This window comes from Petromyzon marinus, chromosome 23 (genome assembly GCF_048934315.1).
Source record: "Petromyzon marinus isolate PM22_M1 ecotype Great Lakes invasive population chromosome 23, UKy_Petmar_22M1.pri1.0, whole genome shotgun sequence".
Classification (NCBI taxonomy): domain Eukaryota; kingdom Metazoa; phylum Chordata; class Hyperoartia; order Petromyzontiformes; family Petromyzontidae; genus Petromyzon; species Petromyzon marinus.
Window position 1 is genome coordinate 4,925,218 of NC_133689.1, and position 23,639 is coordinate 4,948,856.

Genomic DNA, 23,639 nt, shown 5'->3' on the forward strand with positions numbered 1-23,639 from the left:
AGATGCCCTTCTGCGGCCGACTGCGGCGCTCATCCTTCCGATATTCGGAAGCCACTGGAGCCATGCACTTTTACATCTAGATTGAAAACGAATCTCTTTAGAACTGCTCTGTATTTAGTTTGTTGTCCTACCCCCCACACCTCTTGATTATCACGACTGGCTACGTACGGTGCAAAATAAATTCAACCTGCATACACACTCGGCTGCACACAGCATCGTAAATTTTGTATGTCAGCCAAACTAGATATTCAGTTTTGCTCTTTTCGTTATGTACCTCATGTTTTTTGGCACAATGTCCGACGTTTCGCTCCATTGTAGTATCTTCAAGATGAGCAGCTGGCACTCTCTCAATTATATAGTGGAAAAGTTGACCGAATCATCGGCGAGTGATATCGAACCGATGCTGCCACACATCCCTCTCCTCCTACCCGAACCTTTGGCCAACTTGAAGTATGATCAAAACCCTCGATGTTTGACATGGCATGGGTGACCTTAATCCAAAACTGTATTGCCAATAGCCGTAAATTATCATGATAAAATAAAGCCAGTGAAAGCCAGATGAGTTTATAACACTCATATTAATCTTCAAATTACATCTTTACTCATTTCAGAGCGGCACATTCATGATCATCTTCTGAAAGACGGCTCTCCGTAGTGCAGTATCGCTGTACCCTACCAATTGTAAAACACTTAAAAAAAATGTCCCCTAAGTGTTGGGTGTGCGCCGTACTTTCTGGAGCATCTTATAATCTATAGACAACGGTATATACATGTATTATTTTGTTAGAGGGCAGCGTTAATGTTTCGTACTTTCATTTTCGGCATCACGAGTTCCAGCTTTTCACCCGTCACCATTGGAGAGATGCGAGGTGTGATCTAGAGCGTCAAGGGCAAGGTGCGGTTAGGTACAAATGCCACTCAAGTCTGCTGGAAGACCTTTGAAATGTTATTTGGTTGGGTGGTCAGGTGGATTAGCAGGTGGCCAGGCTCCTGTCAGAACACCGAGCCAAAACGCCGTTGAGATTGCGAGTTGGAATCCGGGCAGCCACCCACAGATAAGACACTTTGTTGTTTCTGGCCAGGTTGCTTCTAAAAAATAAGTTAAAACCTCAGTGGGCTTTGCCTTGTAGAATGGGTATGGTTTAGTTTTATTTGTATGCGTTTGTGATTTGTTTATCTTTCTTGTACTTTTCATTACTATCATGTTGTTGTATTGTTTGTTGTTGTAACGTTCTTACCCGCCCCTACTAGACATCTGTCAAAAAGAGCTTTGAAGCTCATCAGATTCTTCCAGTATAAATATTCTGTAAATATAACCGATTTTCAAGTGTTCAAACTCCCATCAAAGTATGTTGTTTTGTGTGAGGATTTTCCATTGCTTTATTTTTATGCATATTCCCGTGCAAGAAATGATTTATTTGAGACAAACAATTAAATAATGTTGCAATAAGATTATGCGGCCGTTTTTGTTGTTGCCAAAACGACATGACCTGTTCCTGCAGTAACATAGGCTACCGCAGGACCTGCAGATGTTGGAATGCCAACTGTAGAACTTTGGGGATCTGGCTTGCTTCAGCTTGGCTGTCCCTGCCCACCAGGTTCTCTGTATGACAGAACCTCCCCGGGGGTGGAGGAGGCCAAGAGTTTGGCCACAAGCCTCATGATTGAACATGGCTAACACAAATTTTGATTTAAAGCTTTCGTTACTGCAGGGATTCATATTCTTGGTTCTTTCGGTAAAGTCACGTAGAAGGGAAACAAATAACATGATAAAAATATAAAAAATATAAAACAATAAAATTCTCACGACGTTTCGACTGCAACACAAGCAATCATCATCAGGTGTGAAAACCACAACAAGAAAATTTGAAAAAAATAAAATAAAATAACCGCCACTTTTTTCAAATTTTCTTGTTATGGTTTTCACACCTGATGATGATTGCTTGTGTTGCAGTCGAAACGTCGTGAGAATTTAATTGTTTGATATTTTTATAATTTGATTGTTTCCTTTCTACGTGACTTTACCGAAAGAACCAAGAATATGACTAACACAATAAGTTTACCAGAGCCCACTGAGCAAAATAGCTCTTTTTCAGAAGAGACACGGCCACAAATGATAGCTCGACGAAGTGGCTTATGATTGTGGAAATTTATAACAGTTAAATACCCTAAACGCGTGATGTTGATTCTAAATGTAGAGGGGAAAACCCGGAGGACCCGGAGAAAAATCCACGCGACCATGGGGAGAAGATTCAAACTCCAAATATACAGCAGGCGTCAGGGTCGAGATCGAACCCATGACCTCCTGTATACCGGGCGAGGTCGTTAACATCTCGTCACCGTGGCACCCCATCGACTGTTAGTGTTGTGATCGATTGTCACTGTCTATTTCCAGAAAGGGTAAAACATATGCTTATATATTGATACTGGCAAGGGAAGTCCCATAATTTATCTGCTCACCCCGAGCTAAAATGCTCAGATAGTGCATTGTCTTCGTGCTGTTCGCCTTTTGGCGTCCTCTCATCTAACACCGTTTGAGACGAGGCTCTAAAGATGTCTCTGGTGTGGACCAATCAGTTTCAACGACAATGTATCTATTACCAGAGCATGTTTTTGTTTGCATGTTCACAAGTATGTGTGGTTAATGCAGACATGATTCCTTGCAAATGGTTTTTGTTTGGTGTTTATTGCCAGAAAGGCCAATACCTATTCTTATATATATCGGGCTGTTAAAGTCGGCAAATTTGGACCAAGACGCCGGTACACATGGCCTCCTCTTTTTACACGCTTTTATTTAACTCACTCTGTCTGTTGTTGTCGTATCCTCAAATCTTGTAAATAAATTTTAACCCACTTCCCAATGTGGTATCGACTGCAAACTTGGTATACTTATGTCATACTGATGACAATACTATATTCTATCATAAAAAATAAAAAAAATAAACCATCTTTTTTATATCTAATGTTTCGGCTTGGGTCTAATTGTCCACGCTCAACTAACGTTGGCTGTAAATCACCACGGTCCCTTACGTTGTGGCAAGCCTCGGGGCCACTTCCTGGAGTCGTGGAGTTCTGCCATTACTCGTACGGTACATTTCATTAAAGCGTGTTTTAAAAGAAGTATTTTAAAATATTACTTATTTTTAAATTAACGTTGCAGGATTTGAGCGTTCACTGTCAAGCAGGCGGTGAGTCGAATTGATAGTTTATACATTCAGGGTATTAACAAAGATGGCCGTAGGTCTCGAACCGTGCAACCATTAAAAAAAACATCAGACATGCTACACAGTAGGGGGCGCAATCTCACATACATTGCTATGAGATTGTCACGTGACAGTCAACTTCATATTTGGCATTTCCATAGCTGTAATTTTTACCAAGTTTTAATGTGGTGGCTTTTCGGGCAATTATTGGTGACCAGGTTACACACTGTAAATAAGTAAATTCTATGTTTAATAAAAAATAACATCAACATCCCTGCATGTTTTATTAAATTAATATTTATTATTCAATTTAACAACATATTTCAATTACATTCAACCATTACTATAAACTCATATTTTACAATATTAATAGCAATTACTCATTTGATGGATTATTGAGTTCATTTGCAATGAACTGCACAGCTTGTAATGCAAGTGACGAGAAAACAATGTGGGATTTTGCAACAATCAAGTGCAGGCGCATTTGTGCTTCTTTTCCAATAATTTTGACAGGCTATATTACTGACTGTGCCTATGTGAAATGGCGTTAGCTTGGGAAGGTCTTCATCTCGCAGTGGATACATTATTATTAACAATCGACTTCTCACGTGTACACATTTTTGTATCTATCACCAGCGTGAGAATCGATTTTTAATTGACACATTATTGTGTCCACTGATGCATCTCAAGAGCTGTTAAAGTTGCACTGCCCCAGTTACGTAAATCCGCGTCTCCCTTATAACCAAGGATTCATTCCTTCGCATGGATTAACTGAAGTCCAGTTGAGAAGGAAAGCAGTACGAAGCCAATTCTGCACGTTATTCCACGATCTGAAACCTTGCAGAAACGATTGAGTGGAGTTACGTGAAGATGCCTCGCACATGATGGCAAACTTGCATATTGTTTCAAATCCAGTGTTTTTCCTTCGGCCCATTTGCGTGTTTTGCTCAACAAGCAAAATTACATCATCATTCACTTCATGGGATACATGATGGTGAGTGCAGCTATGCTCTCTGCCTGAATAAAAAAAAAGTTAAGTCAATGGTACAAATGTTGCTTCAGCCGAAGTTAAAGTGTGGACTCTTGATGCAAGATTGTTGCTTAGGAATTCTGCCACGGTGTAATGGTTACCACACTGGACTTGCAATCTTGGGGTCACCGGTTCGATTGCATCCCCCGGCGCAACAGTTGAAATAATGGGGCAAGTTTATTAAATCCCTCCTCCTCCTCTTACCACCCAGTAGTATAAATGGGTATATGACAGTTGATCGGCAGGCAGTGTGTGTCTTGGGGTAAAGTGTGGGTACTGTCACCTTTTACCAGACGTCTGCCCAGCATGGAAGAGTTTGAAATGTATTGCTTTATGATTGGCTAGACAGAGTTTTGTGGTCATCATAGAGACACTCAATCAAATGCGGCCACTTTGTTACGGATGACAATTTGTGAAGATTGACTAATATATGTTTGTAAAATTGATAGCACACACACACACACACACCTTCGTTATCATCCCCATATTTCGTTAAATTAATATAACATTTCTACAAAATCGTTACTTTTATTATACATGTTGTTAGTCAGAGGATTAGCCAGCCTCTTTACTCGGCCTACCTGCTGAGCTGAATTTCCTGTGCCAACAAGGTGAGATAATCATGGAATAATAAAAAAATGAGACATTTAATTACCATATTCTCCACAACTACCAGATTATAAGATGCACCCTCAACTTTTTCATAAAAACAAGGGGAAAAAAGTCCATCTTATAATGTGGAGAATAAAGTTAAAAGGTATTAAGATTTCTGATTGGGTGTAAACATGACAATGGAAATCCATGCAGAAAGCCGGCTGGCATTGGAATGTGGTATAATTTAATATTTCACATTTTGCAGTGTTAGCTTTTTGAGAGGATACTACGATCCTGGCGACGACATGAGTTGTATTTCTGGCCATGGATAACATCGGTAGCCAGTCACAATTCACCAATTCACACTGACCAGCATAGTCAAACAATCCCCAAAACCACACAGCCAGTGGAAGCCTCCATCCAGCAGTAGAATGATAATATAGGCTGTCAATTGTGTATAGTGAGCATATTAATCAATTTCAATCAAGGAGTGTATGTGTTGTTACATGTCTTGTAATGGACTGTTTGGCAAATAAAGTTTTAACCTAGTGCATCTTTGTAAACTAGATAGAAATGGATGTAAAAATAAATTATAGGACCATCGAAATATGGAACGGATGGACGGACTGCAGTGAACACCTGGAAAAAGACTATTACTTCACACCATGTCCCAACTCTGTCCCCAGTACATGGGATGCGGTGCCATTAAAACGCCCGTGTCAGCTCACTCATGGTTGAACGGGCAGCGGTCCCTGCCATCCGTCCACGCCTTTTCCTCGGAGCAGCGGTGGCGGGGTAAGGTCACTCCCCGTTGGATCGCTCGGTGAATGTTCCCGGCGAATCGCACGAGCCAGGCCGCAGCCACACGTCTGTCGCCGTGGTGACGGCGGAGTACGGCCGGCTCGGCGACACGAAGCGGGACAGGATGTCGTCTGGGTCGCCCAGAGAGACGTCGTCGCCTGCCGAGCGAGAGAGGAAAACGCTCAACTCAGCGGTTCACAGCCCATGGGTCAGGGGAGGGCGCACGCACATGCACAGGCTGTCGCATGGATACCATGCAGGAGAAATTATGTTGAGGTTCTACTGGCTCAAAGAGCAATATCAAAATATGTAATATGACCTGCAGATTTGCATGTATATTGCGAAAATAACTACACCGACTCGGTGCAATTATTATGATTTGAAGAATCAATAGAGATTTTTTTTACACAGTTGCTGAGCACAAGCCCAAAGGGCTAAAATTTTAAATGGCCAGCAACAAAAAGCCCATACAGTTCTTGTAACATCTCAGATGGTCTCAGTAAGATCAGAGTCACATTGGGTTACGAAAAAAACATGTTTTGTATAAAAGAGACTACTTTGTATGGTTCTAATTTTTACACAATTGCTGAACACGGGTCCAAAGGCATCAAACATCCCACAATGAACAGCACTATCAAAATTGTAATGGATTATAGTGCATACATTTCTTGAATTGAGCAAAGTTATAACAGTTTCTAAAGAGACGATGGAAGGGAACTCAAAATTCGAGCAGTGCTAGGGAAGGAGAATGAGAAGTGTTTTGATCTGCAGTGCAGCGAGTGAGAGAGTGGGTGAGTGTGTGGCCAAGTGTGTTGTTGTGGTCTGCATTATGGTGGACGAACACGGTGTGGATCAGATGAAACAGTCAGTGTGTGGTAGACTGAGCCCTCAACATGGGTGGAGGAATGAACGAGTGAAGTTTACGGGAACAGGAACAATGGTAGTGACGAATTGGTCAATCGTCTGCACAGCACCGTCTTTGTTGGGTCATCTGAGCTGTGTGTGAGGAGGACCTGGCGTCGCCATCAGTTGGAGGCGTCGCATCCTCTCCGCGTTGCGCACTCGCAGACGCTCAACATTGATGCTCGACTCCGACAGGAGGGACGGGCTTGCAGGCGGTCGCCGGGGCTCGTACATGTCCATCTAAATGGACCCAACAACAACCGCCGTTCACCACTAAGTGGCAGTGATGTCACCACGGTGCTTGTGCCATGCTAGGAGTATATTGAGGCCACGTGAAGTGTTGAAGGCCTGCTGGCAGGAGGTTATGGATCAGACCCAGGTGTCATGGGTTAACTGAATCGTCCACACACATGCACAAATACAAAGACCCTCATATAGTCTACTTGGGCTTTTGGGGCAAGTGCTGTTAGTGAGCACCCTGTGAATACTTCAGGCCTGTAAGGATGGGAACCTCAGACCTGTAACGATTGGGACCTCAGGCCTGTAAGCATAAGGACCTCAGGCCTGTAAGAATGGGGACCTCAGGCCTGTGAAGATGGGGACCTCAGGCCTAGAAGAATTGGGACCTCAGGCCTAGAAGAATTGGGACCTCAAGGCTGTAAGCATAAGGACCTCAGGCCTGTAAGAATGGGGGCTTCAGGCGTGTGAGGATGAGGACCTCAGGCCTGCAAGAATGGGGATCTCAGGCCTGCAAAGATGGGGGCATCAGGCCTCTAAGGATGGGGACCTCAGGCCTGTAAGGATAGGGACCTCAGGCCTGTAAAAGATATAACCCAAACGATGAGTTTACCGTTCATGCTGCGAAGTCTAACGACGTACCTGGCGCTGCTCCAGGGGGACTCCTTGTCTTTGCCGTCGCCTCTCACGAGGGGAAACTCCGATGTCTCTGGACTCTGGTTCCCAATCCCAAGCTCCATCCCGGCCTGCAGTGAGAGCTTGATTTCCCTTTGCATCCGTTGGGAAGACCTCCCCAAATGCACCTGGCCACAGGCAAGATATGCTGATTAAACACACACACACACACACGACATCTAATGCTTTCACGTGAATAAGCGGGTTTTGTCTTCTCCTGATCTACTCAATTCCCCATTTCACCTCCACCAATGTCAAGGACTTGTTCTACCAGATTGTTTAATCTGTACTAAGTTAAACCACCATAATGCAAGACACGTGTCCCTATATACTCATTTCCTGACACGTCTCATTTTGGAACTGCCTCCCATCATCTTATTTCCCAAGTTGGTATAACCATTAGTGCTCTTAGCTGCTGGCCACTTTGTGTTACAGGCCTTCATGGGTACTGGTGGATATCGGGTGGCATTCCGGAAATGTCTTCTCTGCATGGCCTGGAGGTGTCTCGTATATAGCAGTATTGGCTGTCGGTGTTGCCAGGCGAAAAATGTGAATTGTGACAATCAAAATCGTTGCATGCCAATTAACGACCTTCATTGTATAGCGGGCTCAAGCGCATATGCGGACACTGTGTGCTTGTGCTCAGTGCCAGCTGTGAAGTGCCTCATGTGCTGTGGCCTCAGTCCCAGTGACTTACCGATGAACGCGCTGTCCGATTGCAGCATTGAAGACCTGGAAGCTCTCACTCCCTCATCTTCTGGCGGCAAATGCTGATCAAACACAAATGCTCATTGTTTCTTCACCACGAGACACACATACTTCTGTTTTTGCATATATCTGTAGGAGCTATGTGAGCCATATGTGAATCCATGCATTATTGTATTAAAATTAAATTACAAATATGTAACATAGATGACGGCATTTAACATTTTACACGGCAGGTGAGAGTGTTGTCCTATGTGTTGTTCTTTGTTGTTCTGTGGGTGACTGTCCTGTTTAGCCACGTACCAAACCCAGGTCTCTTGTTTTCATTCCAAGAACTTGGTTCTCAAAAGGGCCTGTTTTCAGAAAAGGAAAAAAAAAGTTAGCTGTTTATCCAGCAAAAACCTCCTTGTGGTGGAAATTATTTTTTATCACAATGACCATGCTGTGGGATGTTTGTCCAATTCCTATGTAAGATGCTACGATTTGAGAAAGAAAAAACACAATTTATGTATTTATATCATCTAAATGCAATTGCTTCTCAAGATGTTGTATTGACGTGGAGGCACATTTATTTTACAGACAGAGGCAGTGAGTCTTCAGCGAAGGGAAAAAAGGAAGGTTTTGAGCCTGGAATTTAACAGGAGCATGGAGTGGAGTTTCAGAATATGGGAGCAGCAGATAACAATGATATACCTCATCACTGACCGAAGGTTGGCTGAGGTCTTTGACACAAAGCCTTGGTTGCTGGAGAAAAGTGTGCACGCAGAGGGAGGTAGGACGGTCTTGATGATGGTGAGTGTGATCTTGAAATTGATCCGGGATTGGATCGAAAGCCATTGGAGGGATTGAAATTTTTGAGTGATGTGGCCTCGTCTACGGACGCAGGCGAGAAGTCTGGCCGTGGCATTTGGATCACGTAGAGTTTGGAATTGAGGAATTCGGAGCGAGGACATAGAGGAGATCGTTGTATTAGCCTTGTCGATATATGATGCAGGCAAATGTTGGATAAGACCAACTGACGAATGACAGAATTGAATAAGCTTAACCCTACCCAAACCCAGCTGTGCTGGGGCCACCCTCTCACCGGGGTCCGGGCGCCGCATTGCGTCGTGCCGTCTCCTTTGGTCCCGAACGAGTGCCGATCGCTGGATGTCCAGCAGCTCATCATCTGCACAGCGTCGCCAGCATTGCAAACAGAATGCACGTACGCATGCACGCCTGGATTAGAATTTGTTGCCGAGCATTGGTCAACAACTTAGTAAAATTGCCCGGTTGTCTTATAGGTTTGGGCTTGAATAACAACACCACTTTAAGACAACATTTTACAAAAATGGGACCATCTTTATGAGAGTTACCATGACCCACCTGCTAGAGAGACATACGGATGGACATCAGGACAGATGGACAGATAGCCAGACGTATTTACGGACATAGCGAGAGAGCGAATGCATTGAACGATTGGAAAGCGTAAAAATAATATATACAGACAACTGCACGGACAGTCTTCTGTACCTGGGTAATTGAGGGTGGGTGGTGGGGGATGGTGGCCAGCGTGCGGCCCAGGTTGAGGGACACCCTTGGAGCTAGGTCGACGCACTGGGGCCTGGACGCGCATCCTCGCCAGCTCAAACACATCGCGAGACGCTGCCCTGCTGTGTGCACTCCTCTGGGCCCTGACGGAACACAGGACGCCACTGTCAACCAAAGAGTACAGATTCCTGCAGTCACGAAAGCTTCAATCAAAATTGTCAAAATCATTAAAATTAGATATCGCACTGTGTAAAATGATATCGCGACAATCCTGCCGGTGTGTTACTGTGGGGCAAAGGGTACAGACCCTGCTCCGCTGCGTGCGTCCCGGTGCTCCTCGCTGGACTCCTGCTGCCGCAGCTGACTCTCCAGACGGCGCTGTTCGTTCTGCAGCTGTTTCCGGAAGAGTGAGAGCTCGCCCAGCACGTCCGTGCCCATTCCTGCAGGGACAGTCGCCCCAACAGCTTGCACTACCTCGCGGCGAATTCACCCGGCAATACCGCCGTTCGTCGCACTACTTTACACTTGGAGCTTGAGAAGCAAGGCTGCGATCACCAGTTCAAAAGATAATGGTAAAGTTTTTTATAGTTCTGTGTATTTGCAAACAACTGAGATTCTGTGTGTGAATTACATGTGTTCCGACATGTAAATCTGTGTGTCCAGACGTGCAAATCTGTTCTGCAATGCGTGATTCTTTGTAGTCGGACATGCGATTCTCACTCACCCTCTGTACGCAGCTGATTGCGTCTCGCAGGAACCGGCGGAGACCCTCGTCCCGTGCTCACACCATCCTGCCAACAGCAGCGTGGCGTCAATGTGCAACAACGAATTAACCTCACACGTTCAACAAACCACAAAGCGCACACGGTTCCGTGTGATCAAATCACTAAATGACGAGAATAACTCAACAAAACAGATTTGATTGTTTTTTGCATTAGCCAAGCTTATGGACCCCATAGTGTGGAAGTGGGGACTTCACATGTATGATTCCCAGAAACAAGATTTTGCAGCAGTGAACACTGGTGACTATACTGTATTGATGAGTGCTAAAAAGATGAAGCCGTTCTTCAATTATCTCTATCTGTATCACTGCTGCCTGTCAGTTGGTTATATTTGCTCAAATTAGTTTTTATGGGGACCTCAGACAAAAGGACCACAATGCACTTCTTCAGATACTGATGTTTTTTTTGGTATAATCAACAAAGGCTGACTGCTGTTTACACATTTGCGTACGTTGTTTGGAACCTCCAATCGGCCGTCACAGCCGACTCACGTTTGCCGTAGTGGTCGCCCGGCTGTGCAGGTCAGCTGGGTGCCTCTCCCGGCTGGGTGGCTCAGAGCGAGGGCTCATGTCGGCTCTGCGAGGTGACACGCCCGGGCTCGCGTATCTGGCCTCTGGCACCTGAATGCCATTTCCCTGGGCCTGCTGAGTGCCAGGAAAGCCTTGCTTCTTCACAAGTGCTGGAATGGGCGGTGATGCACCACGCTGCGTCAAAGACAACGATCCTCTGTTTAGCCATATGCACTTTTGGGGCCAAGAGTTGTTCATAAGCGGTGGTGGTGTGGCCAATACGTTGTTGTCTCCCAATTTGAAGTTCACACGTGTCACTAAGTACTCGCTTAAGGTTGAGTCAACCTAGGCAGGGCTCAGGACATAGCTCAGATACCACAAACTACTGCCAATATTTTTGGCCAAGGAATGATGGGAGTTGATAGTGGACTGCGCAAACCACTGTGCCACCGCCACCCTGCTACGCTGTGACGTACACGTCAAAACACACGCACATATGCAAACACATGCAGTGATAACGAGAGTCAGCAAACATTTTTAACGTACGTTTACCAGTCAATAAGAAAGCACAATTGATCCATGATTCACAGTGTGAGTACAAAGAATAAACTCAAGAGCGTGGCTCTCCACGTGATGTTATAAATTATTGGAAAAAAAAAACACTTAAGGACTTAAAGCCCCAGTAAATTCATCAGTCTGGCCATATTGCATTGCCCAGAGTAAAAGTGACGCCGGTCTCTTTCCGATTGATTGAAATTGTGCTATCGTTATTGCGTTATGAGCCGAATTATCAATATGGAAATCTCGCAAAAGAGTGAACCCCCTTTTGTCAGGCAAGAGCTGATAATAGATTTGTCACAATCCACTTGAAAAACAGCGGCCTCTTCATCGTTTACAAAGTATGGGGTGCACGTTCCTACACACTCTGCCAAGAGACTGTAGCATGACAGTCAAAGCAATATTTTTTTATTCTCAGACCTGGAATTGAGACAAATTCAATGCAGCCCAAAATTGAATATAATCGGTCATTGGTAACGAGGTTGAGATCATCATCTCGCCGCACTAAAACAAAAATCTGGTTTGTGCATGCCTGGATTTAAACCAGGGATCTCAGCGGTACTGACTTGGCATTCTGACCTTTGAGCCATCCAAGGTATCTCCAGAATCCATTTATTATGATCTGAATACACTGGGGCTTTGAGTTCCGGCACACACAAAAAAGAGGACAGAGTGGGCAGGTAAACATCTCCACATGCGTTAAGGCTCAAGAGCAAATTAATAAAAACGTGTGGACACACAATTATAAAGAGGAATACTGAGGAATCAATCTTATCCCATGGCCACAAAGAAGCACTCCTGCTTTGCCTTGCTGCAAGAAGTACAGCAGGAAGCATGCAACCATCTGTGTGCATAGTGCACAGTTGGCAGTCGGTGAGGTTAATGCACAGGTCTCTTCTGAAAAAAGATCCGTGCCGCAAATAAAAGCAGGAGCGCTTCTTTGTGAAACCCACCGGTTTAATAAAGTTCATGCCCTAATCAAGGTTAACCACCTTTCGAGAAACAGAAATATTTGTTTAGTTGAATAAAAAGCACACACAGGGCAAGATCTGCACACACAGACCGTTGACTGGTGGTCAGTAGCACCAGCCTCATTCCTTTGTTGTCGCCTGGCCTGTGGATTCTGTGCAGAACTTGTCTTTGGGAGGAAACAAATAAAAGCAAAAGGGCATTTCAGACGCCGACAAGCAGAGGCCACGCTTGCCTTCTGACCCGGTCTGTTGTGACACAGGCTAGCGTTACAGATGTATCAAGGCTGTGATGTAACACACGAGACTCGTCACTGCCATCGGCTTCATCTGCGCGTACGGTTAAGCTGAAGTTAAGCTGTGCAACTTTCCTGCATGCAAATTTGCTATGGTCAACAATGCAACTTTGTTGTTACCGGTGTCATGACATGAGATGAAGTGTCCATTTTTAAACTCTTGCAGAGCGCTGCATCACATCGTGTTATAGAATGCCCGTGGAAGCAGATATCACAGAACTACTTCTGAGATACCCTCAAGTTATATTTTTTTTATTATCCACGTTTGCCAGGAGGCAGTCAAGGCACTTTTTGTAACTCTTAAAAACTGGGATTTTGCCTATTTAAGTGAAAAAGGAAGTGTATCAATGTTTTTTTGTGTCACCGATGACTGTGCTGAGAACATCAACTCCCTATACTTGAGAACACAACTTAAACAAGAGTATCTGGAAACTTTTGTTCGACTCCAGGATCTCAGTGGTGCCAGATCAATACACTGAAATGTTAACTTTAGATTAATTGAATTTTGATTTAAAGCTTTTGTGACTGCAGGGATTCATATTCTTGGTTCTTTCGGTAAAAGTCACGTATAAGGGAAACAATAAAATAATAAAAATAGAAAAAATTGCTTCTGTTTTACAGCATACTTTTCAAATGCTTGCACAATACTGAGCCATCAACGCAATCATTAACCATTAACGCAATCTTTGCCTGTCTCTTTCATTATGAATAAAGTATCGTGAATAAAGTATAGGCTTGATCTTGTTACCAGACAGACTAGCCCAGGGACCATAGTTTGTGCTGATTCAGCTTTTCAATAATACAACTATTCAGGGAATTTAGGCAAGGAAAAAGTGAGAACACGAGAAAATTAACCAAAAGTAGTATTTACTTTTTTAAAGACACTATTCTGCCACGTTTGTACAGTTTGTCATGATGACCTCATGACCCCATCCAGCCAATCAGAACACGTGTTTGCTTGCGCAATAAAACAGCCGCATGAAGGCATTTGAACAAAGTAGCTCCGAGCACCATTATTAATGTATTCACCTTCATTTGCGCTTGGCATTGCAGCGCACGTTACGTGGAGCGGCACGGACGCCAGCGTTGCTTTTACGCAGCAATATTCCAGGAAAATCGCACGCGAAAATTCAACTTCAGGTTGCGAACTGCGTCGGCGCGTGGTGGAGTGCGGCGGGTCGTGGAGGGGGCAGCGCAGCACTCACCTTCTCGACCTCTTCGCGAAGAGCCTGCCTCTCTCGCTCAAACTGCTGCCGGTACTCATCGGTCCTCTTCTCCTCGTCCTCCCGCCGCTTGCGCGCCACCTCTTTCTTGCGCTCCTCCGCCTCGCGAGCAAGCTCCTCGTTCTTGATCCTTTGCTGCTCGGGGATCCGACGCAGAGGACCGCGTGGGGCATGAAGACACCTCTGAAAGTAATTCACTTAAAAGAAATTAGTCCGAGCCAACTAACATTCTAGGAAATCATTTTTTAAAATTTCTTTAATATTGATTTATGTTGGGGCAGCATATTCTACTCCTCTTGTAATGCGGCTTTTTTTGGGTCGCATTTGAAATTGCAAGTGATCGTTAAGCTGCTGCAATTTCATGTGATGTACACATAGGACTACATGTCATATTTTGCTGTACTTTATTTAATTGCTTTTGAAATTAGACTATATTGGTTTCTTGAGTTCTAACCTGGTTAAACAAATAAACTTGAACTCCCAAGTATAGCACCTATACAAACGTTACTGGGCAGCAGAGGTGAGTTTATAATAGATGTCATGTTATCTACCAGAGTGCAAGTGGCAGGGCATGTTCACTGGTTCAAATATTACATTCACAATACATGTATCGAATCCTGCATCTGAGAATCGATTACTTACGATTCATGCAAGTTATATGTTGCAAAATTAAAATTGGATTTTATCTGTGTACTTTGGTTTCTTCCCAGTTCCACACAAAGCACTTTGGTGCTCAGCGAGATTCTTCCTGTATAAATACAAATATTAACTTTTATAATTCCTGTAAAATTTGAATGACATTGCCTCTTTCACCCCGACTAAGAGAGCAAACAAAGTGGCAAAAACAAAAGGGAAGTTACCTCCTCCTCCTTCTTGCGTTTCTTTTCGGCTTCCTCCTCGTACTCGCGCTGGATTCGCTCACGCTGTTCGGCTAGACGCCGCTCCTCCCGCTCCTCCTCCTCTCGGATCTTCTCGCGCTCCTCTGCTTCCCGCTGCCGCTTCTCCTCGATCTGGGCAAGGTGGACGAAAGAAATCGTCTCTTGCTCGCACGTCGGCTTTCAATTAATCGTCTCTCAAGCTCTCGTGCGAAATATCCCAGGTGGATTTAAGGCCTTTACGCAATGGTGAATTAAGAAAGGGCCGTACACATCACTATATTGTGGTGATGTATGATGTACAGACTAATTGTTTCCTCCATTAACATCATACATCTTCCTTAAAAAACAATATCCTGAAGCAGAAGATTAGTACTGGATATAGTCACATTTGCGAATGTTAATGTGCCATTTCATTGAGAAACTGCGTTATCTTGGCGTGTCTGGGATTGTTTTGATTTTGCTGTCTTGCCCAATCTTGATGAATAGGATTTGTATAATGTGTTTATTTATATTTAGTGTTTGGCTTACCATTTTATCTATTTTGCACTCAGACCGTTTTTTTTATTGTTTGCTGTTGTAACTTGTTGACCGGCCACCCACCCCCCCCACCACCAAACTGGACATCTGAGAAAAAAAAGCTTCATATCTCATCGGATTACTCCTGCAGTCTAAATGAAAGATTCTGATCCTGTAATGGTTATGAGGAGAGCACGTGTTGGTGAATGGTTAAACCTGCTGCCTAAGAAAGTCCTTGTACCGCTCTTGCTCAGCGGCTTGCGGCGGTTGGGACGGGTCCAAAAGTGTGCGCCCTCGTGCTGTCTGCCCACTCCCATCTCCGGGCACAGCTGTGAAATGGGACGGCAGAGGTGTTATACAAGACCGTGCAAAATGTAAATGTATTCAACGTAATATAGATGCCGATGCATCTCAAGACGTTAAATCGATTATTGCGAAGCTCCAAGTTTAGTGAGAATTGTTTTACTCGGCAAGAAAGCGACAACCAATTGCAAGAGAGAAAGGGGTGTAAACACAATGATGAAAACACAAAATAAATTAGGAAACGCACCGTAACTTCAATACAATAGTTAATCATTCCAAACAAAAAAATATTACTCAAGAAATGCACATATACACAGTAGAAGGTAAATACAATAAAAAAACATGTATTAAATGTGGAAAGTTTAAATTTTAAAACAATTAAAGAGTTCGAATCATGTTATTTAAATTATAACGCACTTAAACGAAGATGCAATCAAACACCAAAGAGTGATTTTCTTTTCGATACACACCCAGGCTGCGGTAATAACATATTTATAGGTTAGAATACATTTACAATTGAAAATAGTTTGAAAATTATCATCACTGGTAATGATTGCTGGTTGTACAGTGGAAAAGATGTATTAAATACAGGGGCAACGTGAGACTGGAAACCTAGAGGCAGCCTCTGGATCTTGCTCAGCATGGAGGCAAGTGGCCCGCCACTGCTGTGCGAGTGCGTACCTGCATCGTCGGGCGTGCCGGGATGCTGGTCGCCGTGGTTGTACAGTTGTGGAACGAAGGAGGGGGTGCCTCTCGAGTCCAGCGCCACACGGCGCGCCGACCTTAACGGGTTGTGCACCGCGGCCTCGTTCTGCCGCCGCATCTGCTTGAGGTCGGCTGCACAGATGGGCGATACGGCTTGCTGTCGCCACCAGGCACGCAATGGTTCACCCTCCGCCAGCAATTCACCAGATGCTGATCATTAAAGTTCCTCCCATTTTCAAGAATACAAGAGGGAAAGAAGCATGCTTGAATGGGCAAAGATGAAAATGCTAAGATGGATGTTGGGAATATCTGTCAGAGAAAAGAGGGTTTACGAATATGAGCGCGCAGGAAAGGCAGGTTAGACACAGACGGTGTGGGCATGATGTGACACAATGAGGACGCAATCAGAAGGCTAAGGAGATGCCGGTGCAGGGAAGGTCAGAGACCGAGGGCAAAGATAGAAGGATGCCGTGGAATGAGATACAAGAACAGTGGATGTGATGAGAGAAGAGGTACAGAAGTAGAAGTACAAGGAGAAATAGTATCCGAGCATCAGAGAAGGAGAATTTAGAAGATTCACCCACATGACAGGCGACGTTGGAAGCACCGCACTCACTGACAAGGTTGCCGTGTTCATCGCGTAGGGGAGCCCCTCCGCCTCCCTTGCCCCAGGGGTTGTATGTGTTGGCCTCTGCCTCCAGCCGCGCATCCTGCCGGTCTCGCTCAATCCGCTCCCTGCGCTTCTTCTCCTCCGAATCCTTTATCTGCCGCGTATATTCCACGCCGATCACGCAAGGCCAGGTCAGTGGCTCATGACCCCACGCACGGTGGTCGGGGGGGAGGATAGGTCAGCCCGAAAGCAAGTCGATGCTCAATTGTTCAGGTTGTTGCTCCACAACTTCTGCCTTTGCTAGAGATGTAATGATTTGTTGATTAATATAACTTTTTTGGAAAAGGTGGGCATACCAAACTTTTACCCTACCACAGACTACCTGCCCATCAACTGGCAATGTTGTACCCAATTATACTGCTGGGTGGGCTCTCAAAATCCGAGGGCCCGGGCTGCACCCACCAAAGCCTCACCGATACGTCTTACCTGCCTTTGCAGATCCTCCTGGTATTTGTTGAAGGAGCCTCTCCTCCCCTCAGTGTTGTTCGTTTCCCCGAGTCCACCGAGGCCGATCGTCAGCCCCGGGAAGCCTCGTGGGAGCTGCGCAACCTGGGGTGGTGGCCCTAGGACTGTGTGATATTGAGCCTGGCCCAACGCGGCCTGCGTCCAAGTACTGGACACACACAGCAATTGCACGAAGAGACAACAAGAGGAACATGGGGATCAGCTAAAAGAGCAGAACAGTGGAAACGCTATTCTGGAAATTACTTCGGCATGCTACATCCATCTCTCGCCTTATTTTGCGACAACAACGGTGAGTCGTTGCATCTTATACGTGCATGTTGTACTCTGGTGGTAGTACCCTACACCTATAATCCCAACTCCAAGCCAGCCTAGCGGTGTTTTGGACAACAAAGTGAGAAATTAGGCCTTGTAGTGCGGTATGAATATGTGCACAAGGGATTGGATAGAGAAGCAATCACAGGCAGAATAGATAAGGCATTGAGTAAGTAATGGGAGGTAATGTGCAATGTGGACAAGCAAGAGTTCAGCCACCCAATGAGCGCAGCATGACTGGGGTGGCTACAAAAAGCCTTGGTTAAGTAGCATGTATCAGACTTTGGCATTGCACTTCTGGATAAATGATATTATCAGAATCAGAATATTTATTTATCCCGTAAGAATCTGATAAGCTATGAAGCTCTTTTTTACATATGTCCAGTAGGGGCGGGTAAGAACGCTACAAAAAACAAATAATTACAAAAGTATGATAGTAGGGAAACGTACAAGAAAGGCAAACAAATCACCCAAAAACAGAAAAATGAAACTAAATCATACCCATTCTACCTGGCAAAGCTTACTGATGAATTAACTTGTTTTTCAGAAGTGACCCAGCCACAAAAGATAGCTCAACAAAGTGGCTTATCATTTGGACATTTATAGCAACAAAATAATCTTAACAATCTAAATGCGGAGATGAAAACGGAAGACCCGGAGAACTGTGAAACTACTCACCCCGTGAGAGGCAAGCCCATGTTTTGCTGGGGCGGTAGTGCCGTCTGCGGAGGGTGAACGCCCCCTTCCCACTGGTTGGTGAAATTTGCCGCAAGAGGGGGGCCGTTGACTTGACCATAATAGGGCAGGGGCGGCTGACCTTGCCCGAGGCGCCCAGGTTCAACTGCAGTGTGAAAATGAGCATGAGACATGATCAAATAACAAAAGTAACTAAACACATTCCTCAATGCCACTGCCGTAAAAGAAAACATGTTAGGTGACGTTTCGGGCATTGGACCTTCCTCACAGCATGTCACATTTATTAGACAGTTTGATCAGACTGAGGTTTTCAAAATTCACTGCGAGCAAAAAAATACAAGCAGCACAATGTTGTGGAGATGTAGCACGAATAGCACTGTTACAGCAAATTTGCAGCTTGTGAATTGGACACTTATTGATCCCTTATTGGGATCAATCTGGTGGTAGATAAACACAAAACGTCAGTCAGTCACACTATACATGGATAATGGTACTTTACACAGGAGCGCCAGTTGTGTCCGGACGGGGGCAGCACTTACAGGTGGTAACGTTAACAAAAACCGGATTTCGTAGAAATCTACAGGGATGGACAGGGGTGACAGTGATGCTTCAGATGATGGCAAGCACATTCAGGGGAAGCATGGCACCAATTCACAGAGAGCATCAAAATATGGGGGGCAGGGGGGTAGCAAATATGTACAGGACGGTGGCAATAAGTTTCATGGTGGAGGGCAGTAATGTACAACAGTTGTAACAACATGGAAACGAGTGGCAATAATGCAGGGAATGACAGTAATTTACACAAGGGGCAGCACTATTGTGCAAGGTGGGTGAGGGTGAAAGTGATGCAGCGACAGATATTTGGAGGGGGGGGAATGATACCAACGTACAGGGTGGCAAGCCAGGCTCCAGTGGATTGTGCACTGCATAGTAGTAGTAGGCTGGGTCGTACGGTGTGCCGAAAGATGCCGGATAAAACCGCCCGCCAGGCCCAGGTAAGGCGGCAGTGCGGGTCCCCTGGAGGCCGTTGGTATGGCGATGAGCAGCGGCGTCATTCTCGTTGTCCGGGGGAGGAGGCGTGTGGAAGGCGCGGCGGGGCCGGTCCGGAGGCGGGATGTCTCGAGGCGGCACAGGGAAGCGCGGCCGCTCAGTTGTACCGGAGCCCAACATTTTCAGCATTCGCAACGGCTGCGGGGGATCCAGAGGAAATGGAAGTGGGAGGGGGACGAGGTGGCGGCAGGGGTGGGGATCGGAGTCATGTAGAAGATGTGGGAGATCGGAAGAGCGGTAAGAACCGAAGGAGGGAAGGAAAGATGGTGATTTTGGTGAAGTGAGATTGGAAAAAAACAATTTGGGAAGAAGAGTGCAGCGTGAGAGGAGAAAGGAATAATAGTGTGAGGAATGGAGGATTGGACAGATTACAGATGAGTGAACAAGACCATTAAACAATGCAAGAATAGGGTCAGAAGAACAAAAGGCACAGAGCCAAAGGTTAAATGGGGAGAAAAGATGGCAAATTCAGCTATTTGTTTAGGAGCATTGTTAATACTGAAGAAGACACGGACTGCCATGCATATGTCACAGCAAATCACATTTGTGGATTCGATAATCCACGACATGGAATGTCACTTCAGTCGTGCACAAAACCCATTACCTCATCGTCTGCGTCCTGAAAGGCAGTATGCAAAGTGGGATTAAAGGCTGCCATAATTAGACTTGGACAGTTTTTGGTTCTTAACACATGGAGATAGAAAATAGAAAATAAATAATAAAAATTAAAGCAATAAACCACGACGATTCGATCGCAACACAAGTGGTCTTCATTGGGCGCAGAGAAAAGAGGGGGCAAGCCTCCAAATGCAACTGCTTCTAAGGGCTTTCAGAGTGAGCAAAGCTGTGCGGCTGTGTGGCTTTGCGATTGAAACGTCGTGGTTTTTTGCTTTAATTTTTTATTTAAAATTGTATTTATATATTTTTTTATTTTCTATCTACGTGACTTTACCGAAAGAACCAAGAATATGAATTCCTGCAGTCACGCAAATTTTAAGGCAAAATTTAACACGTGGACTTTGTGCATTCATTCTTCAGCCACACATTCAAAGTCACTTAAATGGTTAATTATTTATTTCCTTATAAATAGTCATAACATACTTTGCATAAACATTATTTTGCCAACAGTTAATGAAATATAAATGTGCAAAAAAACGAAATGAATTTAAAATGTGCACAAGACTGGTGGTCTAATGCAACGAAACACTGAAGAAGAAAATGGTGCGATATAATTTGTTTATTCAGGAAAGCTCCACTGAGTCTCAAGACTTTTTTTAAGAGGGTCCTGCATTAGGATGTTTGGAAAAATCACAGTCTACGGATTACTTTGTGGAATAAAACCAGAGTATCTACAGGCAACTGTCCTGCCACCGCCTAGCTTCCTTGCAGAACAGCAGGCTTGGGAGTTTTCACCAATTTGCACTATCATCCGACCCTTGCATGGAAAGCACTGGATATTCTGCATGCATCCCCACACCCAGAATTTGTTTTAAGGTTTTTCAACTAAGATCAAAAGTATTTATGTATATAGCTGTGTCCCGTCCATGACATGTGGGGCGCAATAACTTTCCGAAAGACGAGCCAACGTGCACCAAACTGTAGTATAACGTCGTGTTGATGTTAAGGACTTACCCTAGAGAAAACTGGTAAAAACATTCAAAAAGTTGCCAAAAACCTGGAGACGTAAACCAGTGCAAAATGGTTTACGTTAAAAAAAGATAACTGTCGGCTTCTGCACTGCTAAAAACATACGTCTGAGAACAAGCGTATGTTGGAAAGACTTCCATAATCCACGTGTGTGCAAGATCTTTTAAAATATTTTTTTAAGTCCGTGTGTGCATTCTTACGTCCTTCTGAGGGTCCACTACTCCCGATACTGGCACGGCCAGGCTCCATTGCTTCTCCCTAAAATGAAAACCACACGTTAATAATTGCTTTACAATACATGCGTACGTATGGTCATTTCTCACATCGTGAAAATACAGCATGGGACACAGAACCAAATAATCCCAAAATGTAACATAAGCCATTGGCCCATTATAGTTTAGAAAAGTTATTCCACAACAGTGTGGTTCAATACATGTGAGCCCATTTCATCGCTGTGTCCAATATGCTTATTTTTCTGTTACCATGGCATTATTCATATATGTATGTTGAACTACATAGCACGGGGGTATTGATGCATCAATCCGTACAATTATATTGATTCTCACAATCACGACACATGCATTATATTGTTTGAGTAAAATAATCATGCTAACAACATAACCACGAAATGTAACAATGAATTGAATGGCAAGGCGATAAAACGCTACACCCCAAATACACAGCACTCTTATTTGTACTCTCAATGGCAGTCAGTCATCACATACTCGTTGCATGTCCTTGGGCTCCTGACCGCACGGCGCAGGGAAAAGAAAGAAAAAAATGACAAAAAAAACAACTCCACCAATATATGAGTGATACTAACTTTTTGCAATTTAAAAAAATCCCTTTGTTTTCACAGCTGGCATTCATAGCCAACGGTAAAACCCCATCACTAAAAACCCCAGAGGCGAAGCATTAAATTAAACTGTGCCACAGCTGCCACGGTGGATTCGGGCACTCGTGGCTTAGGCCGTCGCTTAAGACTGTTCCTCCCGCACGTGCTGTGCGCTACGTTTATTTAAGAAATAATTTGGTCCAGCCACGTGGCTCAGTAGCAGAGCAAGCGACTCAAAATTAAAAGGTTGCAAATTTAAATATTGTTTGGGGGTTGACTTGGCCAATCTCCCACTGAGCACCCTTTAAGAAAGGCCGAGATACAATGGCATGTCCAATGCAGTTCATATTAATAGCACCAATGAGAACAAATAAAATCAGTTTAATGGAAGTGGTTTTAGATTTATGCTAAAGATATTTGTTCCAAGTCTGATAACAATAAATAACAGCCTATGAGAATCCACTGAGGGGAGCAGTGGTGCAGTGGTATAAGTGCATTGTGCTATGAATCCAGCTTCAAGAGTTCATGTCCTGGCTATGGCTAACAGCAGTGGTGGGTACAAGTGAACCAGTCCTGGCATCTCCCCCCACCACTTTTCCGACGCAAAGCTAAGTCGGGTCAAACAACACCCATAAGTAGCACGGCAAATAGGGAAGCCTTCATCCAGTAATAGATTTACCAAGTACTGCGAATTATTATATCAATCCTTTTTGAGACTTTTCATGACTAGTTGCCGTGTTCCTACCTCAATTTGCATTCTAGCATCCAACATAAAGCAATTCATTTGACCGATAACCCTGCACTCAAATCACTCGAATCACCAAGTTGTATCTTCATGATGATTTTATGCCTACTGTGGTGCCACGGCCGTGAAGCAACTCTGCAAGCGCCGCGACTCCCTCCCTGGCCCCACGCTGAGCACACACACCGAGCACCCACATGCAGCGCACACACGTAGTTTCCCGGCGGGGGATCTGAAGGGTCCCAAGGAGGAAAGTCCCACGGTTTCCCCGTGCCATGAGAGTGGCCGACCCTCGCAGGACAGGTCACATTGCGGTGCCCCCGAGTTGGCTTAAAATTGTATGGGCGCAAAAAGAAAAGGTTCACTGGGCCAGCCGCAATGAGTTATTCACGGCATCGGGAAGGACTGAGGGTGGAATATTAAGCAAGAAGAGCAGACCACGAGGTCAGGAGAGTCACAGCGCCACTGCCCCCCATCTCGACCCTCATACCGAATACACACTCGCAGGGTGTGTGTTCGTCAGCTGGGCGCCTTTCCAGACAATGAGCAACGAGGGACAATGGGTGGCCGGTGCCACCACCACGGCACTCCACGGAGGACACAGTAACAGGGGGCGGTAACCACAGGTAGGCGCACGATTGGCCGCGTGATACAATGCCACCCCAGGCCTTTGAAGTTAGAGGAATAGGCCATGCAGGAGAAGGTGCAAGTGAGCAACGGCACAGGTAAGCGCACGATTGGCCGCGCGGTAAGACGTCACCCCAGGCCTTTGAAGTTAAGGGAATAAAAAGAGGAGCCCGGGACGA

General features: G+C 44.9%; 1 protein-coding gene across 7 annotated transcripts in view; it reads right to left on the reverse strand.

The window, feature by feature from the left end:
- Positions 1 to 3,480: 3,480 nt before the first annotated feature.
- Positions 3,481 to 23,639, reverse strand: part of LOC116945213 (centrosome and spindle pole associated protein 1-like) — a 30,927-nt gene continuing 10,768 nt past the window's right edge. For 2 of the 7 annotated variants that reach the window (XM_032959500.2, XM_032959499.2), the window contains exons 10-31: positions 21,982 to 22,002; positions 21,457 to 21,514; positions 20,214 to 20,228; positions 19,450 to 19,747; positions 18,542 to 18,704; positions 17,513 to 17,699; positions 17,033 to 17,180; positions 16,393 to 16,548; positions 15,625 to 15,737; positions 14,875 to 15,024; positions 13,997 to 14,197; positions 12,591 to 12,665; positions 10,952 to 11,164; positions 10,403 to 10,469; positions 9,986 to 10,118; positions 9,661 to 9,821; positions 9,233 to 9,316; positions 8,452 to 8,501; positions 8,141 to 8,213; positions 7,411 to 7,571; positions 6,642 to 6,771; positions 3,481 to 5,786 (exon numbers count right to left, since the gene is read on the reverse strand). In XM_032959500.2, the coding sequence (XP_032815391.2) occupies positions 5,629 to 5,786; positions 6,642 to 6,771; positions 7,411 to 7,571; positions 8,141 to 8,213; positions 8,452 to 8,501; positions 9,233 to 9,316; positions 9,661 to 9,821; positions 9,986 to 10,118; positions 10,403 to 10,469; positions 10,952 to 11,164; positions 12,591 to 12,665; positions 13,997 to 14,197; positions 14,875 to 15,024; positions 15,625 to 15,737; positions 16,393 to 16,548; positions 17,033 to 17,180; positions 17,513 to 17,699; positions 18,542 to 18,704; positions 19,450 to 19,747; positions 20,214 to 20,228; positions 21,457 to 21,514; positions 21,982 to 22,002 (2,815 nt within the window). In that variant the 3' untranslated portion in view covers positions 3,481 to 5,628. The remainder of the gene's footprint in view (positions 5,787 to 6,641; positions 6,772 to 7,410; positions 7,572 to 8,140; positions 8,214 to 8,451; positions 8,502 to 9,232; positions 9,317 to 9,660; positions 9,822 to 9,985; positions 10,119 to 10,402; positions 10,470 to 10,951; positions 11,165 to 12,590; positions 12,666 to 13,996; positions 14,198 to 14,874; positions 15,025 to 15,624; positions 15,738 to 16,392; positions 16,549 to 17,032; positions 17,181 to 17,512; positions 17,700 to 18,541; positions 18,705 to 19,449; positions 19,748 to 20,213; positions 20,229 to 21,456; positions 21,515 to 21,981; positions 22,003 to 23,639) is intronic. The other 5 variants (XM_032959506.2, XM_032959504.2, XM_032959503.2 and 2 more) reach the window with 5 other exon arrangements.